Raw genomic sequence first — 16900 nt, 5'->3', positions numbered from 1 at the left:
AACTACATACAGCAAATGTTAACAAGTTGACACCAACTAACATTAGGCCTAGGCCACAGATCAAACATCATTTGTGGTAATTCGCTAAAAAGAAACCATTTGTGGTATCAGTACCTCATGAAGCCAAAACTGCCAGACCTTTGATTCTCTCGTAAAACCAACCGAACTTGTGTCTGATTTACGCCCTTATATTTGCAGTATACCCAGAGTCGAAGATGCCTCTACTCTGCTGCATGTTGCAGCAGGTGTGGCCTAGCCTAATGATCACTCAGCTGTCTGCTCGGAGGAGACAGAGGCATGATTCTCACAATCAATTTGCCATTTCTTCGTTAGTTCCTGCTTAATAATTAGCTCCGGTACTAAGGTTACCAGCAGAGTACTCCTGTCATCAAGTGAAACTGAACTGGCATGTACTGGGCAAGAAATTCCTGAAAGGTACTCCACTATATATGCAACAAAACAATGGCACAATGTTGATGATTTTATTGCAAAGCACACATGGATGTATGGGTTGTACAGATGGCCAGCATGCAGAGGAGGAGGGGGGCCGTACAGAACGGGGGATCAAAACTCAAAACATAAGCAGTATACATACAATTCTCCAGATTAACCAAGTCATTAAGATTTACCGCCGTTAGACATACAATTCTTCGTCTTTTACACGCAAATGCGTCGATCGATCAGTGCCACGGCGGCGATGTGGGGTCCTCCGGCGCGGCGGGCACGCTGCCGTGGGGGTTGGTGTTGGCCTTGGGTTCCGAGTAGTCCATCACCGTCGACACCATCCCGCCGCCCTCCTGCTGCTCCTGCAACCGGACGCCGCGGAGGGGCGAGCGCCACCGCCCCACCGCCCTCATCACCTGCACCTTCCTGCCCTCCACCACCAACATCGCCCCTGAACCCATCCGTCCACGGCAGAGCAGGCATTAATTAATCTTTACTACTACCTGATTGGCATCGAAAAGAACAAACAAGCGGGTGGGCATTGATATTCCAGATCATACGTACCTTGCGAGAAGGAAAGCGCGAGGAGAGCCGCTACGAGGATGATGGCGAGAAATCTTGGAGCGGCCATAGCGGCCGGACCGGAGGAGTTGAGATGGGAAGTGCCGAAGTGGTGTGTTCTTGGGTATGGCCAGGGAGAGGAGAGGGGAGGGGAGGGATAGGATCGATGGGGAAGAAGGATGCGGTTTCGTGGGCTTTAAATGAGGCTTTCGGAGGCTTCGAAGACGCCGATGGGGGTCGCCTTGCGTGAGCAGTGGGCGGGGTCACGCGCCCGCCTAATTTGGGATGCCACCGACAGCTCGGGTCCACATACGTCGACAAATTCACGAAATAGAAAAAATGGTGAAATAGACAAAGGTCGTCGTGGGACAAATGAACCTCTGTCAGTATGTGGTGTCTTTTATTATTTTTTGCTTTGGAATCTTATGTAAATGGTGTCAATAAGAAAAACTCCTGTCGCTACGCAGCCTCGTGGATATAGTAGTGCGAAAACAACCTTCCTTCTCAGCGGCGGTTACAACAAATCTGTAATCGTGTGTCACCTACACTTCTCTTTTTGGGCGATGTTGTTGTGCGTTGGTCTTATGTGGCCTTGGCAAGACGACTTCTCAACTATCTAGTACAACAAGTCTGCTCGTCTCCGATGAGGAAAGGGCGATGACGACGACGTGTCTTCGGTTCGCTCCAGTGTTTGTAGTTGTCACTAGATGGTCTACGAATTTGAATGTATTTTTTTGCTTTTAGTGTTCTTTGTACTATCTTGACAGTTGATGAATACATCAAATAAATTCCTCGCAAAAAAGAATGTCCATGTGGGAGTAAGTATATATGCGAGTGTGCATCGCACATATTTACTATCTATATCTAAATATGCAGGGCTCTATCAAATTTTAATCCTAACTTTAAAACCGGAAAAGGCTTTTGCCCTATCTTATATATTAAGGCAAAAAAAGTAATACAAAACTAGGACACAACACACCACACACCCATCTAAGGCTAGATACAACGGAACCGACGAACAAGAACACAACCCCCAAACACCCCAAGCAAACAATATGTCGGCAAATAGAGCATCACTAGGAGTCTACGGAGCTCTCAACCGTGAAAGTGCCGCTGCGAAGAGACGAAGCCGAAACTCAACGGACCATAGACTACAAAGTGGTGCCTTCAAAAAGATACAACACCGGAGCGCCATCATCGTCCGATCTAATGGATGAAGGTTTTCACTCGGAGCAACACGAGGGACAAAGGGCCATCACGACGCGCGCCTTCAAGAAGGAAACGACGCAATGGATGCCTATTGAGGAACATAACATGCAATTTCAAAAAAATTCCTACGCTCACGCAAGATCTATCTAGGAGATGCATAGCAACGAGAGGGGGAGAGTGTGTCCATGTACCCTCGTAGACCGAAAACGGAAGCATTAGGTTAATGCGGTTGATGTAGTCGAACATCTTCACGATCCAACCGATCAAGTAACGAACGTACGACACCTCCGAGTTCAGCACACGTTCAGCTTGATGACGTCCCTCGAACTCTTGATCCAGCAGAGGGTCGAGAGAGAGTTTCATCAGCACGACAGCGTGCTCACGGTGATGGTGATGTGATCTGCGCAGGGCTTCGCTTAAGCACTACGACGCTATGATCGAAGGAGTAAACTGTGGAGGGGGGCATCACACACGGCTAAGAGAACAATTGATGTGCCTTTGGGGTCCTGTCGTGGTACTAGGTCTAACAGTAAGGCTTCATTTGGATTTCAGGGGAGCTATTCCCAGGGAATAAGTGCCTCGGGTGAAATTAGCTCGTGCAAACTTGAACCCCGTGGAGAATCTACATCGCCCTTTGGGTGTTAGGGCTCAGGGGTAACTGGGTATTGGGGAAGGCCAAACTAGGAGAGAAATAATTGAAGCAGTCAAATTCCCAATGGCCATGGTGCAGACGTTGTAGGTGAGCACCAGAAGTCTTCCACATCAATCACCGTAGTACCGTCACTGCCGCTCAGCAGCTGTTTGTGGAGGATCTGAAGGCGTTGATGTTGAGCACAAAGGCGACAACAGCGGCGCATGTGTGTGGGAGGCAAAGCCGTAACACCATGAGATCTGCAACACCGTGCGGCCGGCCAGGCACAGATAGATTCGAAGCAGAGAAGGGTTTCTAGGCGAAGGGGAGCTTGGGGGAGGGAAGAGGAAAACCACCGGACGGTTACCGTCGCCGTCACCGGAAGGCCGCAACGCTCGAGGGAGGAAGGAGCGGGCGGTGTCGCTCTCGATCGTCGTTAGTGAGTCGCGGGAGCGAGCGAGACGGGGATTTCCTCCATGACCTGTGGAGGCCTGGAAATCTCGGTCGGGGAAGGGCCGGGGAAAGGGCTGGGGTTGCTCCCCTTCGTGGGTCACCAAATGCGGCGGTACGCTCCCCGAGATCGATTCAGCCCGGATATTTTTCAGCCAGGGAAAGGAAGGGGATCCTGGGAGGATCCTTGGTTACCAAATGAGCCCTAAGAGTAGGGGGTACGTATAAGGAGGCAAGGCTCTAGCTACAGCGAGGGTGTACACACGAGTTTACGAGTTCAGGACCCTCTCAGAGGAGGTAAAAGCCCTACGTCTCGGTGCCCTAAGGCGGTCGACTGGAATATGGGTGTGTGTGTGTTACAGGGGGTGCGAACCCTTGTGCCAGAGGAGGGGTGGATTATATAGAGTGCGCCAGGACCCCAGCCATCCCCCGTTACAGGGTTCTATGTACATTAAGACAGGGCATTACCGGTAAAGCCAGCTATAAAGAGCTATTAATGATCTTTAAGACTATGGAGTGAACGCCTGACCGTTGCCATCCTAAGTGACTCTAGGTCTTCTGCACTCCAAGTGGTTTCTTGTATGGTCAAGTGACTTCATCTTGGTCGAATGGAATTGGGGTATCCGAGTGAGATAATTGGTCTAGTGGATTGCACTCCAAAGTTACTTCAGTCGGTATCTCTTGTTACACTTTGAATGTCCTTGATTCTAGGGTACTGACCTTGGGTAGGGCGTCTAGGTCAGGCCTATGACCCTACCCTAGGTCCATGGTATCGTCATTAGCCCATGAATGGATTGAGGCCTGAATGAAAAGAGAGTTGAAGTTGATCCTGATGTGATTTTTATGCTTCTCAGGCATTCTTCCTGAGTCTGGGAATCATGCTGAAACTTCAACTTTATTTCAGTCGCCTAGATCGATTCAGTGGTCGTCGAGTGAACTATACTGGCAGTCTTTGAGTGTTGATATCGTATGAAATCTTCGGCGCGATTGGTTACTCTGCGGTTCCCGGATCTCACGGGATTCAAAACTTTGGGGAAGCGCGCGGGACGGAACGTGCCGCGGTAAACGGGGTGGATAGACAGGTGAAGGAAATATGCCCTAGAGGCAATAATAAAGTTATTATTTATTTCCTTATATCATGATAAATGTTTATTATTCATGCTAGAATTGTATTAACCGGAAACATAATACATGTGTGAATACATAGACAAACATAGTGTCACTAGTATGCCTCTACTTGACTAGCTCATTAATCAAAGATGGTTATGTTTCCTAACCATAGACATGTGTTGTCATTTGATTAATGGGATCGCATCATTAGGAGAATGATGTGATTGACATGACCCATTCCGTTAGCCTAGCACTTGATCGTTTAGTATGTTGCTATTGCTTTCTTCATGACTTATACATGTTCCTGTAACTATGAGATTATGCAACTCCCGTTTACCGGAGGAATACTTTGGGTGCTACCAAACGTCACAACGTAACTGGGTGATTATAAAGGAGTACTACAGGTGTCTCCGAAGGTACATGTTGGGTTGGCGTATTTCGAGATTAGGTTTTGTCACTCCGATTGTCGGAGAGGTATCTCTGGGCCCTCTCGGTAATGCACATCACTATAAGCCTTGCAAGCAATGTAGCTAATGAGTTAGTTACGGAATGATGAATTACGTAACGAGTAAAGAGACTTGCCAGTAACGAGATTGAACTAGGTATTGGATACCGACGATCGAATCTCGGGCAAGTAACATACCGATGACAAAGGGAACAAAGTATGTTGTTATGCGGTTTGACCGATAAAGATCTTCGTAGAATATGTAGGAGCCAATATGGGCATCCAGGTTCCGCTATTGGTTATTGACCAAGAATAGTTCTAGGTCATGTCTACATAGTTCTCGAAACCGTAGGGTCCGCACGCTTAAGGTTTCGATGACAGTTATATTATGAGTTTATGAGTTTTGATGTACCGAAGGAGTTCGGAGTCCCGGATGAGATCGGGGACTTGACGAGGAGTCTCGAAATGGTCGAGACGTAAAGATCGATATATAGGACTCCCCTTGGCGCGCCTCTCCCTGGCCGGCCGCCTCCTCCCCTTGATCCTTTATATACGGGGGCAGGGGGCACCCCAAAGACACAAGTTGATCTACGGATCGTTCCTTAGCCGTGTGCGGTGCCCCCCTCCACCATATTCCACCTCGGTCATATCGTCGCGGAGTTTAGGCGAAGCCCTGCGCCGGTAGAACATCATCATTGTCACCACGCCGTCGTGCTGACGGAACTCATCCCCGAAGCTTTGCTGGATCGGAGCCCGGGGATCGTCATCGAGCTGAACGTGTGCTGAACTCGGAGGTGCCGTACGTTCGGTGCTTGGATCGGTCGGATCATGAAGACGTACGACTACATCAACCGCGTTGTCATAACGCTTTCGCTTACGGTCTACGAGGGTACGTGGACGAACACTCTCCCCTCTCGTTGCTATGCCATCACCATGATCTTGCGTGTGCGTAGGAATTTTTTTGAAATTACTACGTTCCCCATCAGTGGCATCCGAGCCTAGGTTTTATGGTTTGATGTTATTTGCACGAGTAGAACACAAGTGAGTTGTGGACGATACAAGTCATACTGCCTACCAGCATGTCATACTTTGGTTCGGCGGTATTGTTGGACGAGACGACCCGGACCAACCTTACGCGTACGCTTACGCGAGACCGGTTCCCTCGACGTGCTTTGCACATAGATGGCTTGCGGGCGACTGTCTCTCCAACTTTAGTTGAACCGAGTGTGGCTACGCCCGGTCCTTGCGAAGGTTAAAACGGAGTCTATTTGACAAACTATCGTTGTGGTTTTGATGCGTAGGTGAGATTGGTTCTTGCTTAAAGCCCGTAGCAGCCACGTAAAACTTGCAACAACAAAGTAGAGGATGTCTAACTTGTTTTTGTAGGGCATGTTGTGATGTGATATGGTCAAAGCATGATGCTAAATTTTATTGTATGAGATGATCATGTTTTGTAACCGAGTTATCGGCAACTGGCAGGAGCCATATGGTTGTCGCTTTATTGTATGCAATGCAATCGCGATGTAATGCTTTAATTTATCACTAAACGGTAGCCGTGGAAGCATAAGATTGGCGAGACGACAACGATGCTACGATGGAGATCAAGGTGTCGCGCCGGTGACGATGGTGATCATGACGGTGCTTCGGAGATGGAGATCACAGGCACAAGATGATGATGGCCATATCATATCACTTATATTGATTGCATGTGATGTTTATCCTTTATGCATCTTATCTTGCTTTGATTGATGGTAGCATTTTAAGATGATCTCTCACTAATTATCAAGAAGTGTTCTCCCTGAGTATGCACCGTTGCGAAAGTTCTTCGTGCTGAGACACCACGTGATGATCGGGTGTGATAGGCTCTACGTTCAAATACAACGGGTGCAAAACAGTTGCACACGCGGAATACTCGGGTTAAACTTGACGAGCCTAGCATATACAGATATGGCCTCGGAACACGGTGACCGAAAGGTCGAGCGTGAATCATATAGTAGATATGATCAACATAATGATGTTCACCATTGAAACTACTCCATCTCACGTGATGATCGGACATGGTTTAGTTGATTTGGATCACGTGATAACTTAGATGACTAGAGAGATGTCTGTCTAAGTGGGAGTTCTTAAGTAATATGATTAATTGAACTTAAATTTATCATGAACTTAGTCCTGGTAGTATTTTGCAAATTATGTTGTAGATCAATAGCTTGCGTTGTTGCTTTCATATGTTTATTTTGATATGTTCCTAGAGAAAATTGTGTTGAAAGATGTTAGTAGCAATGATGCGGATTGGATCCGTGGTCTGAGGTTTATCCTCATTGCTGCACAGAAAAATTATGTCCTTGATGCACCGCTAGGTGACAGACCTATTGCAGGAGTAAATGCAGACGTTATGAACGTTTGGCTAGCTCAATATGATGACTACCTGATAGTTTTGTGCACCATGCTTAACGGCTTAGAACCGGGACTTCAAAGACGTTTTGAACGTCATGGACCATATGAGATGTTCCAGGAATTGAAGTTAATATTTCAAGCAAATACCCGAGTTGAGAGATATGAAGTCTCCAACAAGTTCTATAGCTAAAAGATGGAGGAGAATCGCTCAACTAGTGAGCATGTGCTCAGATTGTCTGGGTACTACAATCGCTTGAATCAAGTGGGAGTTAATCTTCCAGATAAAATAGTGATTGACAGAATTCTCTAGTCACCATCACCAAGTTAGTAGAACTTCGTGATGAACTATAATATGCAAGGGATGACGAAAGTGATTCCCAAGCTCTTCGTGATGTTGAAATCAACGAAGGTAGAAATCAAGAAAGAGCATCAAGTGTTGATGATTGACAAGACCACTAGTTTCAAGAAAAGGGCAAAGGGAAAGAAAGGGTACTTCAAGCAGAATGGCAAGCAAGTTGTCACTCCCGCGAAGAAGCCCAAAGCTGGACCAAAGCCTGAAACTGAGTGATTATACTGCAAAGGAAATGGTCACTAGAAGCGGAAATGCCTTGAATATTTGGTGGATAAGAAGGATGGCAAAGTGAACAAGGGTATATTTGATATACATGTTATTGATGTGTACCTTACTAGTGTTTATAGTAACCCCTGAGTATTTGATACTTGTTCAGTTGCTAAGATTAGTAACTCGAAACAGGAGTTACAGAATAAACATAAACTAGTTGAAGGTGAAGTGGCGATGTATGTTGGAAGTGGTTCCAAGATTGATATGATCATCATCGCACACTCCCTATACTTTCGGGATTAGTGTTGAACCTAAATAAATGTTATTTGGCGTTTGCATTGAGCATGAATATGATTTGATCATGTTTGTTGCAATACAGTTATTCATTTAAAATCAGAGAATAATTGTTGTTCTGTTTAAATGAATAAAACCTTTGATGGTCATACACCCAATGAAAATAGTTTGTTGGATCTCGATCGTAGTGATACACATATTCATAATATTGATGCCAAAAGATGCAAAGTTAATAATGATAGTGCAACTTATTTGTGGCACTGCCGTTTGGGTCATATCGGTGTAAAGCGCATGAAGAAACTCCATAAAGATGGATTTTCGGAATCACTTGGTTATGAATCATTTGATACTTGCGAACCGTGCCTTTTGGGCAAGATGACTAAAACTCCGTTCTTCGGAACAGTGGAACGAGCTACTGACTTGTTGGAAATAATACATATCGATGTATGTGATCCAATGAGTGTTGATGCTCGTGGCAAGTATCGTTATTTTCTGACCTTCACAAGATGATTTGAGCAGATATGGGTATATCTACTTGATGAAACATAAGTCTGAAATAGTTGAAAGGTTCATAGAATTTCAGAGTGAAGTGGAAAAATCATCGTAACAAGAAAATAAAGTTTCTGCGATCTAATCACGGAGACGAATATTTGAGTTACGAGTTTGGTCTTCAATTAAAACAATGTGGAATAGTTTCACAAACTCACGCCACCTGGAACACCACAATGTTATGGTGTGTCCGAACATCATAATCACACTTTATTGGATATGGTGCGATCTATGATGTCTCTTATTGATTTACCATTATCGTTTTGGGGTTATGCATTAGAGACAGCTGCATTCACGTTAAAAGGGCACCATCTAAATCCGTTGAGATGACGCCTTATGAACTGTGGTTTGGCAAGAAAGCAAAGTTGTCGTTTCTTAAAAGTTTGGGGCTGCGATGCTTATGTGAAAAAGTTTCAACCTGATAAGCTCGAACCCAAATCGGAGAAGTGCGTCTTCATAGAATACCCAAAGGAAACTGTTGGGTACACCTTCTATCACAGATCCAAAGGCAAGATATTCGTTGCTAAAAATAGATCCTTTCTAGAGAAGGAGTTTCTCTCGAAAGAAGTGAGTGGGAGGAAAGTAGAACTTGATGAGGTAACTGTACCTGCTCCCTTATTGGAAAGTAGTTCATCACAAGAACTGGTTCCTGTGACATCTACACCAATTAGTGAGGAAGCTAATGATATTGATCATGAAACTTCCGATCAAGTTTCTACTGAACCTTGTAGGTCTACCAGAGTAAGATCTGCACCAGAGTGGTACGGTAATCCTATTCTGGAAGTCATGTTACTTGACCATGATGAACCTACGAACTATGAGGAAGCGATGATGAGCCCAGATTCTGCAAAATGGCTAGAGGCCATAAAATCTGAGATATGATCCATGTATGAGAACAAAGTATGGACTTTGATTGACTTGCTCGATGATCAGTAAGCCATGTTAAATAAATGGATCTTCAAGAGGAAGACAAACGCTAATAGTAGTGTTACTATGTACAAAGCTCGACTTGTCGCAAAAAGGTTTTCGACAAGTTCAAGGTGTTGACTACAATGAGATTTTCTCAACTGTAGCGATGCTTAAGTCTGTCCGAATCATGTTAGCAATTGCCACGTTTTATGAAATCTGGCAAATGGATGTCGAAACTACATTCCTTAATGGTTTTCTTTAAAGAAGAGTTGTATATGATGCAACCAGAAGGTTTTGTCAATCCTAAAGGTGCTAACAAAATGTGCAAGCTCCAGCGATCCATCAATGGACTGGTGCAAGCATCTCGGAGTTGGAATATACGCCTTGATGAGTTGATCAAAGCATATGGTTTTATACAGACTTTTGGAAAAGCCTGTATTTACAAGAAAGTGAGTGGGAGCACTGTAGCATTTCTGATATTATATGTGTAAGACGTATTGTTGATCAGAAATGATGTAGAATTTTTCTGCAAAGCATAAAGGAGTGTTTGAAAAGAGTTTTTCAAAGAAAGACCTCAGTAAAGCTACTTACATATTGAGCATCAAGATCTATTGAGATAGATCAAGACGCTTGATAAGATTTTCAATAAGTACATACCTTGACAAAGATTTTGAAGTAGTTCAAAATGGAACAGTCAAAGAAAGAGTTCTTGCCTGTGTTGCAAAGGTATGAAATTGAGTAAGGCTCAAATCCCGACCACGGCAGAAAATAGAAAGAGAATGAAAGTCATTCCCTATGCATTCAGTCATAGGTTCTATAAAAGTATGCCATGCTATGGACCAGACCTATTGTATACTCTGCCCTGGTTTGGCAAGGGAGTACAATAGTGATCTAATAGTAGATCACTGGACATCGTTCAAGAATATCCTTAGTGAGGACTAAGGAGATGTTTCTCGATTATGGAGGTGATAAAAGAGCTCGTCGTAAAAGTTACATCGGTGCAACCTTTTACACTGATCCAGATGACTCTAAGTCGCAATTTGGATACATATTAAAAGTGGGAGCAATTAGCTAGAGTAGCTCCGTGCAGAGCATTGTAGACATAGAATATTTGCAAAATACATACGGATCTGTTTGTGACAGACCCGTTGACTAAAAACTTCTCTCAGGAGCAAAACATGATCATACCTTAGTACTCTTTGGGTGTTAATCACATAGCAATGTGAACTAGATTATTGACTCTAGTAAACCCTTTGGGTGTTGGTCACATGACGATGTGAACTCTGGGTGTTAATCATATACAGATATGAATATTGGTGTTAAATCACATGATGATGTGAACTAGATTATTGACTCTAGTGCAAGTGGGAGACTGAAGGAAATATGCCCTAGAGGCAATAATAAAGTTATTATCTATTTCCTTATATCATGATAAATGTTTATTATTCATGCTAGAATTGTATTAACCGGAAACATAATACATGTGTGAATACATAGACAAACATAGTGTCACTAGTATGCCTCTACTTGACTAGCTCATTAATCAAAGATGGTTATGTTTCCTAACCATAGACATGTGTTGTCATTTGATTAATGGGATCACATCATTAGGAGGATGATGTGATTGACATGACCCATTCCGTTAGCCTAGCACTTGATCGTTTAGTATGTTGCTATTGCTTTCTTCATGACTTATACATGTTCCTGTAACTATGAGATTATGCAACTCCCGTTTACCGGAGGAACACTTTGGGTGCTACCAAACGTCACAATGTAACTGGGTGATTATAAAGGAGTACTACAGGTGTCTCCAAAGGTACATGTTGGGTTGACGTATTTCGAGATTAGGTTTTGTCACTCCGATTGTCGGAGAGGTATCTCTGGGCCCTCTCGGTAATGCACATCACTATAAGCCTTGCAAGCAATGTAGCTAATGAGTTAGTTACGTAATGATGCATTACGTAACGAGTAAAGAGACTTGACAGTAACGAGATTGAACTAGGTATTGGATACCGACGATCGAATCTCGGGCAAGTAACATACCGATGACAAAGGGAACAAAGTATGTTGTTATGCGGTTTGACCGATAAAGATCTTCGTAGAATATGTAGGAGCCAATATGGGCATCTAGGTTCCGCTATTGGCTATTGACCAAGAATAGTTCTAGGTCATGTCTACATAGTTCTCGAACCCGTAGGGTCCGCACGCTTAAGGTTTCGATGACAGTTATATTATGAGTTTATGAGTTTTGATGTACCGAAGGAGTTCGGAGTCCCGGATGAGATCGGGGACTTGACGAGGAGTCTCTAAATGGTCGAGACGTAAAGATCGATATATAGGACTCCCCTTGGCGCGCCTCTCCCTGGCCGGCCGCCTCCTCCCCTTGCTCCTTTATATACGGGGGCAGGGGGGCACCCCAAAGACACAAGTTGATCTACGGATCGTTCCTTAGCCGTGTGCGGTGCCCCCCTCCACCATATTCCACCTCGGTCATATCGTCGCGGAGTTTAGGCGAAGCCCTGCGCAGGTAGAACATCATCATCGTCACCACGCCGTCGTGCTGACGGAACTCATCCCCGAAGCTTTGCTGGATCGGAGCCCGGGGATCGTCATCGAGATGAACGTGTGCTGAACTCGGAGGTGCCGTACGTTCGGTGCTTGGATCGGTCGGATCGTGAAGACGTACGACTACATCAACCGCGTTGTCATAATGCTTCCGCTTACGGTCTACGAGGGTACATGGACGAACACTCTCCCCTCTCGTTGCTATGCCATCACCATGATCTTGCGTGTGCGTAGGAATTTTTTTGAAATTACTACGTTCCCCATCAACAGGGCGCCTCGATTCTTGCGCCACCTTTTTTGCCACGTATGGGGCATGCGACTGTTGCGGGATTTGACAGGATTGCTCGGGCCCACAAGTCAGCCACTCAGAAGCAGGTCCATAAAAGGCGTCGAGGTCGATGCGTTTGCACAGTGCGCCTTATTCTCCTTCTTATTCCTCTGCTTCTCCAGTGCACTCTCCTACACTCTTGACGCTGCTGCCCCGCCCGCGCACAGTTCACCACAATGGTTAAGTACAAGACGGCGGCCCTGGAGCGCACAAAGAAGGCGACCGCAACGACGAAGGGCAAGAAAACGAGTCGTGCGTCATCATCGAGGTCCGGATTGCTGCCTGGTTGTATCCAGGGGGACTGGATTCGGTCCACGATCCGGAAAGAAGATCTGGAGGATCTGGCCACCGCGGGCTTGATTGCTGACTGATACATCTCCATTGTATCTACTTTTCCAAACACTTTTGCCCTTGTATTGGACTCTAACTTGCATGATTTGAATGGAACTAACTCGGACTGATGTTGTTTTCAGCAGAATTGCCATGGTGTTATTTTTGTGCAGAAATAAAAGTTCTAGGAATGACGTGAAACTCCATGGAGAATATTTTTGGAATTAATAAAAAATACTGGGGAAAGAATCAAGGCCAGGGGGCCCACACCCTATCCACGAGGGTGGGGCGCCCCCCTGCCTCGTGGGCCCCCTGGTGCTCCACCGACCTCAACTCAAACTCTATATATTCACGTTCGGGGAGAAAAAAATCAGAGAGAAGGATTCGTGTGTTTTATGATACGGAGCCGCCACCAAGCCCTAATCTCTCTCGGGAGGGCTGATCTAGAGTCCGTTCGGGGCTCTGGAGAGGGGAATTTGTCGCCGCCGTCATCATCAACCATCCTCCATCACCAATTTCATGATGCTCACCACCGTGCGTGAGTAATTCCATCATAGGCTTGCTGAACGGTGATGGGTTGGATGAGATTTACCATGTAATCGAGTTAGTTTTGTTAGGGTTTGATCCCTAGTATCCACTATGTTCTAAGATTGATGTTGCTATGCTTAATGCTTGTCACTAGGGCCCGAGTGCCATGATTTCAAATCTGAACCTATTATGTTTTCATGAATATATGTGAGTTCTTGATCATATCTTGCAAGTGAATAGTCACCTACTATGTGTTATGATCCGCCAACCCCGAAGTGACAATAATCGGGACCACTCCCAGTGATGACCGTAGTTTGAGGAGTTCATGTATTCACTAAGTGTTAATGCTTTGGTCCGGTACTCTATTAGAAGGAGGCCTTAATATCCCTTAGTTTACAATAGGACCCCGCTGCCACGGAAGGGTAGGACAAAAGATGTCATGCAATTTCTTTTCCATAAGCGCGTATATTCGGAATACATGCCTACATTACATTGATGAACTGGAGCTAGTTCTGTGTCACCCTATGTTATAACTGTTGCATGAGGAATCGCATCTGACATAATTATCCATCACTGATCCAATGCCTTTGAGCTTTTCACATATTGATCTTAGCTTAGTTACTTTACTGTTGCCACTGTTACAATTACTATAAAACTGCTACTGTTACTTTTGCTACCGTTACCGTTACTTCCATACTACTTGCTACTAAATACTTTGCTGCAGATATTAAGTTATCCAGGTGTGGTTGAATTGACAACTCAACTGCTAATACTTGAGAATATTCTTTGGTCCCCTTGTGTCGAATCAATAAATTTGGGTTAAATACTCTACCCTCGAAAACTATTGCGATCCCCTACACTTGTGGGTTATCAAGACTATTTTCTTGCGCCGTTGCCGGGGAGCATAGCTCTATTCTTTGAGTCACTTGGGATTTATATCTGCTGATCACTATGATGAACTTGAAAGACGAAAGAACTAAGGTTTTTCCCACAACTACGAGGGGAGGTAAGGAACTGCCATCTAGCTCTGCACTTGATTCTCCTTCTGTTTTGAGTAAACTTGCGACACCTAAACCTGCTTATGCTATTAATTCTGATATGTCGCATGTTATTGATGATGCCACTTCTGCTATGCATGATACTTATGATGAAACTACTTCTATGCTTGATAATACTGTGCCACTAGGTGAATTTCTTGATGAACAACTTGCTAGGGGTAGAGAGAATGAAATTATTGAAACTGATACTATAGATGAAAGTGATGATGAAGATTCTCCCCCTAGATATGAATTGCCTATTGTGCCTAAGGGTTATGTTATGGATAAAGAAACTGCTAGAGATTTTCTTGCTTGCAATGATAGATCTGATCTTAAGAAATTATTAGCTAAGCTAAAAGAAAAGTCTCTGAATGCTAGAATGAAATATGACCCTGCTTTTGCTACTTCACCTATCTGTGTTACTGATAAGGATTATGATTTCTCTGTGGATCCTGAGATAATTACTTTGGTCAAATCTGATCCTTTTTGTGGCTATGAATCTGAAACTGTTGTGGCACATCTTACTAAATGAAATGATATAGCCACCCTATTCACTAATGATGAGAAAACTCATTACTACTATATCCTTAAGTTATTTCCATTGTCATTAAAGGGTAATGCTAGAATATGGTTTAATTCTCTTGATCCTAGTTGTGTGTGTAGTCCCCAGGATACGATTTATTACTTTTCTGCTAATATTTCCCCGCTCATAAGAAACAAGCTGCTTTAAGGGAAATATATAATTTTGTGCAAATTGAAGAAGAGAGTCTCCCACAAGCTTGGGGGAGGCTTCTCCAATTACTTAATGCTTTGCCTGATCATCCTCTCAAGAAAAATGAAATACTTGATATCTTTTATAATGGACTAACCGATGCTTCCAGAGACCACCTGGATAGTTGTGCTGGTTGTGTTTTCAGGGAAAAACTGTTGATCAAGCTGAATTGCTATTGAACAATATGTTGACTAATGAAAATAATTGGACACTTTCTGAACCAACTTCTAAGCCAACTCCAAAGAAAATTCTATTTCTCAGTCCTGAAGATATGTAAGAGGCAAAGAAATCTATGAAAGAAAAAGGTATTAAAGCTGAAGATGTTAAGAATTTACCTCCCGTTAAATAAATACATGGCCTTAATTTACCACCTATTGAAGAAATGCATGGTCTTGATAACCCGACATAGGTAGTAAAGGTAAATTCTCTCTATAGATATGATAAAGCTGAAATCTCGTCTACTAAGTTTGCTAGCCAATGCTTGGATAAGTCTGATGACTTTATGGCTAAACAAGAAAACTTCAATGCTTATGTTGGGAGACAATTGAAAAGAAATGCTTATATGATTGAACACTTGAGTGATTATATGTGTAGAGTTAAAGGTGAAGTTAAACTTATTAGTAAACATGCTTCTATGGTTACCACTCAAGTAGAACAAGTGCTTAAAGCTCAAAATGATTTGCTTAATGAATTAAATAATAAGAAGAATGATAATGCGGTTAGAGTTATGACTAGAGGGGGTAAAATGACTCAGGAACCTTTGTATCCTGAGGGCCACCCTAAGAGAATTAAGCAAGATTCTCTGAGAATGTTGATGCACCTAGTCCTTCTAAAAAGAAGAAAAAGAAAAATGGTAGGACTTTGCATGCTTCTAGTGAACCTGTTGTAGACACACCGGAGAATACCAATGGTATTTCTATTTTTGATGCTGAGACACAATCTGGTGATGAACATGAACCTAGTGATAATGTTAATGATAGTGTTCATGTTGATGCTCAACCTAGCAATAACAATGATGTAGAAATTGAACCTGCTGTTGATCTTGATAACCCACAATCAAAGAATCAACGTTATGATAAGAGAGACTTTGTTGCTAGGAAGCACGGTAAAGAAAGAGAACCATGGGTTCAGAAACCCATGCCTTTTCCTCCTAAACCATCCAAGAAAAGGATGATGAGGATTTTGAGCGTTTTGCTGAAATGATTAGACCTATCTTTTTGCGTATGCGTTTTACTGATATGCTTAAAATGAATCCTTATGCTAAGTACATGAAAGATATTGTTACATATAAAAGAAAGATACCGGAAGCTGAAATTTCCATCATGCTTGCTAATTACACTTGTAAGGGTGGAATACCTAAGAAACTAGGAGATCCAGGAGTACCAACTATACCATGCTCCATTAAAAGAAACTATGTTTAAACTTTTTTATGTGATCTTGGAGCCGGTGTTAATGTTATGCCTCTCTCTTTATATTGTAGACTTAAATTGAATAAGTTGACACCTACTGAAATATGTTTGCAAATGGTCGATAAATCAACCGCTATACCTGCCGGTATTTGTGAGGATGTGCCTGTTGTGGTTGCAAACGTTACTATCTTAACTGACTTTGTTATTCTTGATATTCCCGAGGATGATAGTATGTCGATTATCCTTGGTAGACCCGTTTCGAATATTGCAGGGCTGTTATTGGTTGCAACAAAGGAAATGTCACTTTTCATGTTAATGGTAATGAGCATACGGTACACTTTCCGAGGAAACAACCTCAAGTTCACAGTAT

At 43.6% G+C, this 16900-nt stretch overlaps 1 protein-coding gene across 1 annotated transcript; it reads right to left on the bottom strand.

The window, feature by feature from the left end:
* Positions 1 to 463: 463 nt before the first annotated feature.
* On the bottom strand, positions 464 to 1226 carry LOC123116240 (uncharacterized). Its single transcript, XM_044537225.1, has 2 exons — positions 1009 to 1226; positions 464 to 895 (listed from the first exon to the last, which is right to left on the bottom strand). Exons 1-2 carry the CDS (start codon positions 1073 to 1075, stop codon positions 681 to 683), a joined length of 282 nt encoding a protein of 93 aa, XP_044393160.1. The 5' UTR covers positions 1076 to 1226; the 3' UTR covers positions 464 to 680.
* Between the last annotated feature and the right edge of the window lie 15674 nt (positions 1227 to 16900).

Source organism: Triticum aestivum, chromosome 5B (assembly GCF_018294505.1).
Source record: "Triticum aestivum cultivar Chinese Spring chromosome 5B, IWGSC CS RefSeq v2.1, whole genome shotgun sequence".
In the NCBI taxonomy this organism is placed as follows: Eukaryota; Viridiplantae; Streptophyta; class Magnoliopsida; order Poales; family Poaceae; genus Triticum; species Triticum aestivum.
Note: the sequence above shows the minus strand (reverse complement) of the source record. Positions and strands in the feature narration are given on the sequence as shown.

Coding starts and splice junctions, on each gene's coding strand:
- LOC123116240 (XM_044537225.1), bottom strand. CDS start 1,075: ATGGCCGCTCCAAGATTTCTCGCCATCATCCTCGTAGCGGCTCTCCTC. Junction 896..1,008: donor CGCGCTTTCCTTCTCGCAAG/GTACGTATGATC, acceptor GGATGGGTTCAG/GGGCGATGTTGGTGGTGGAG.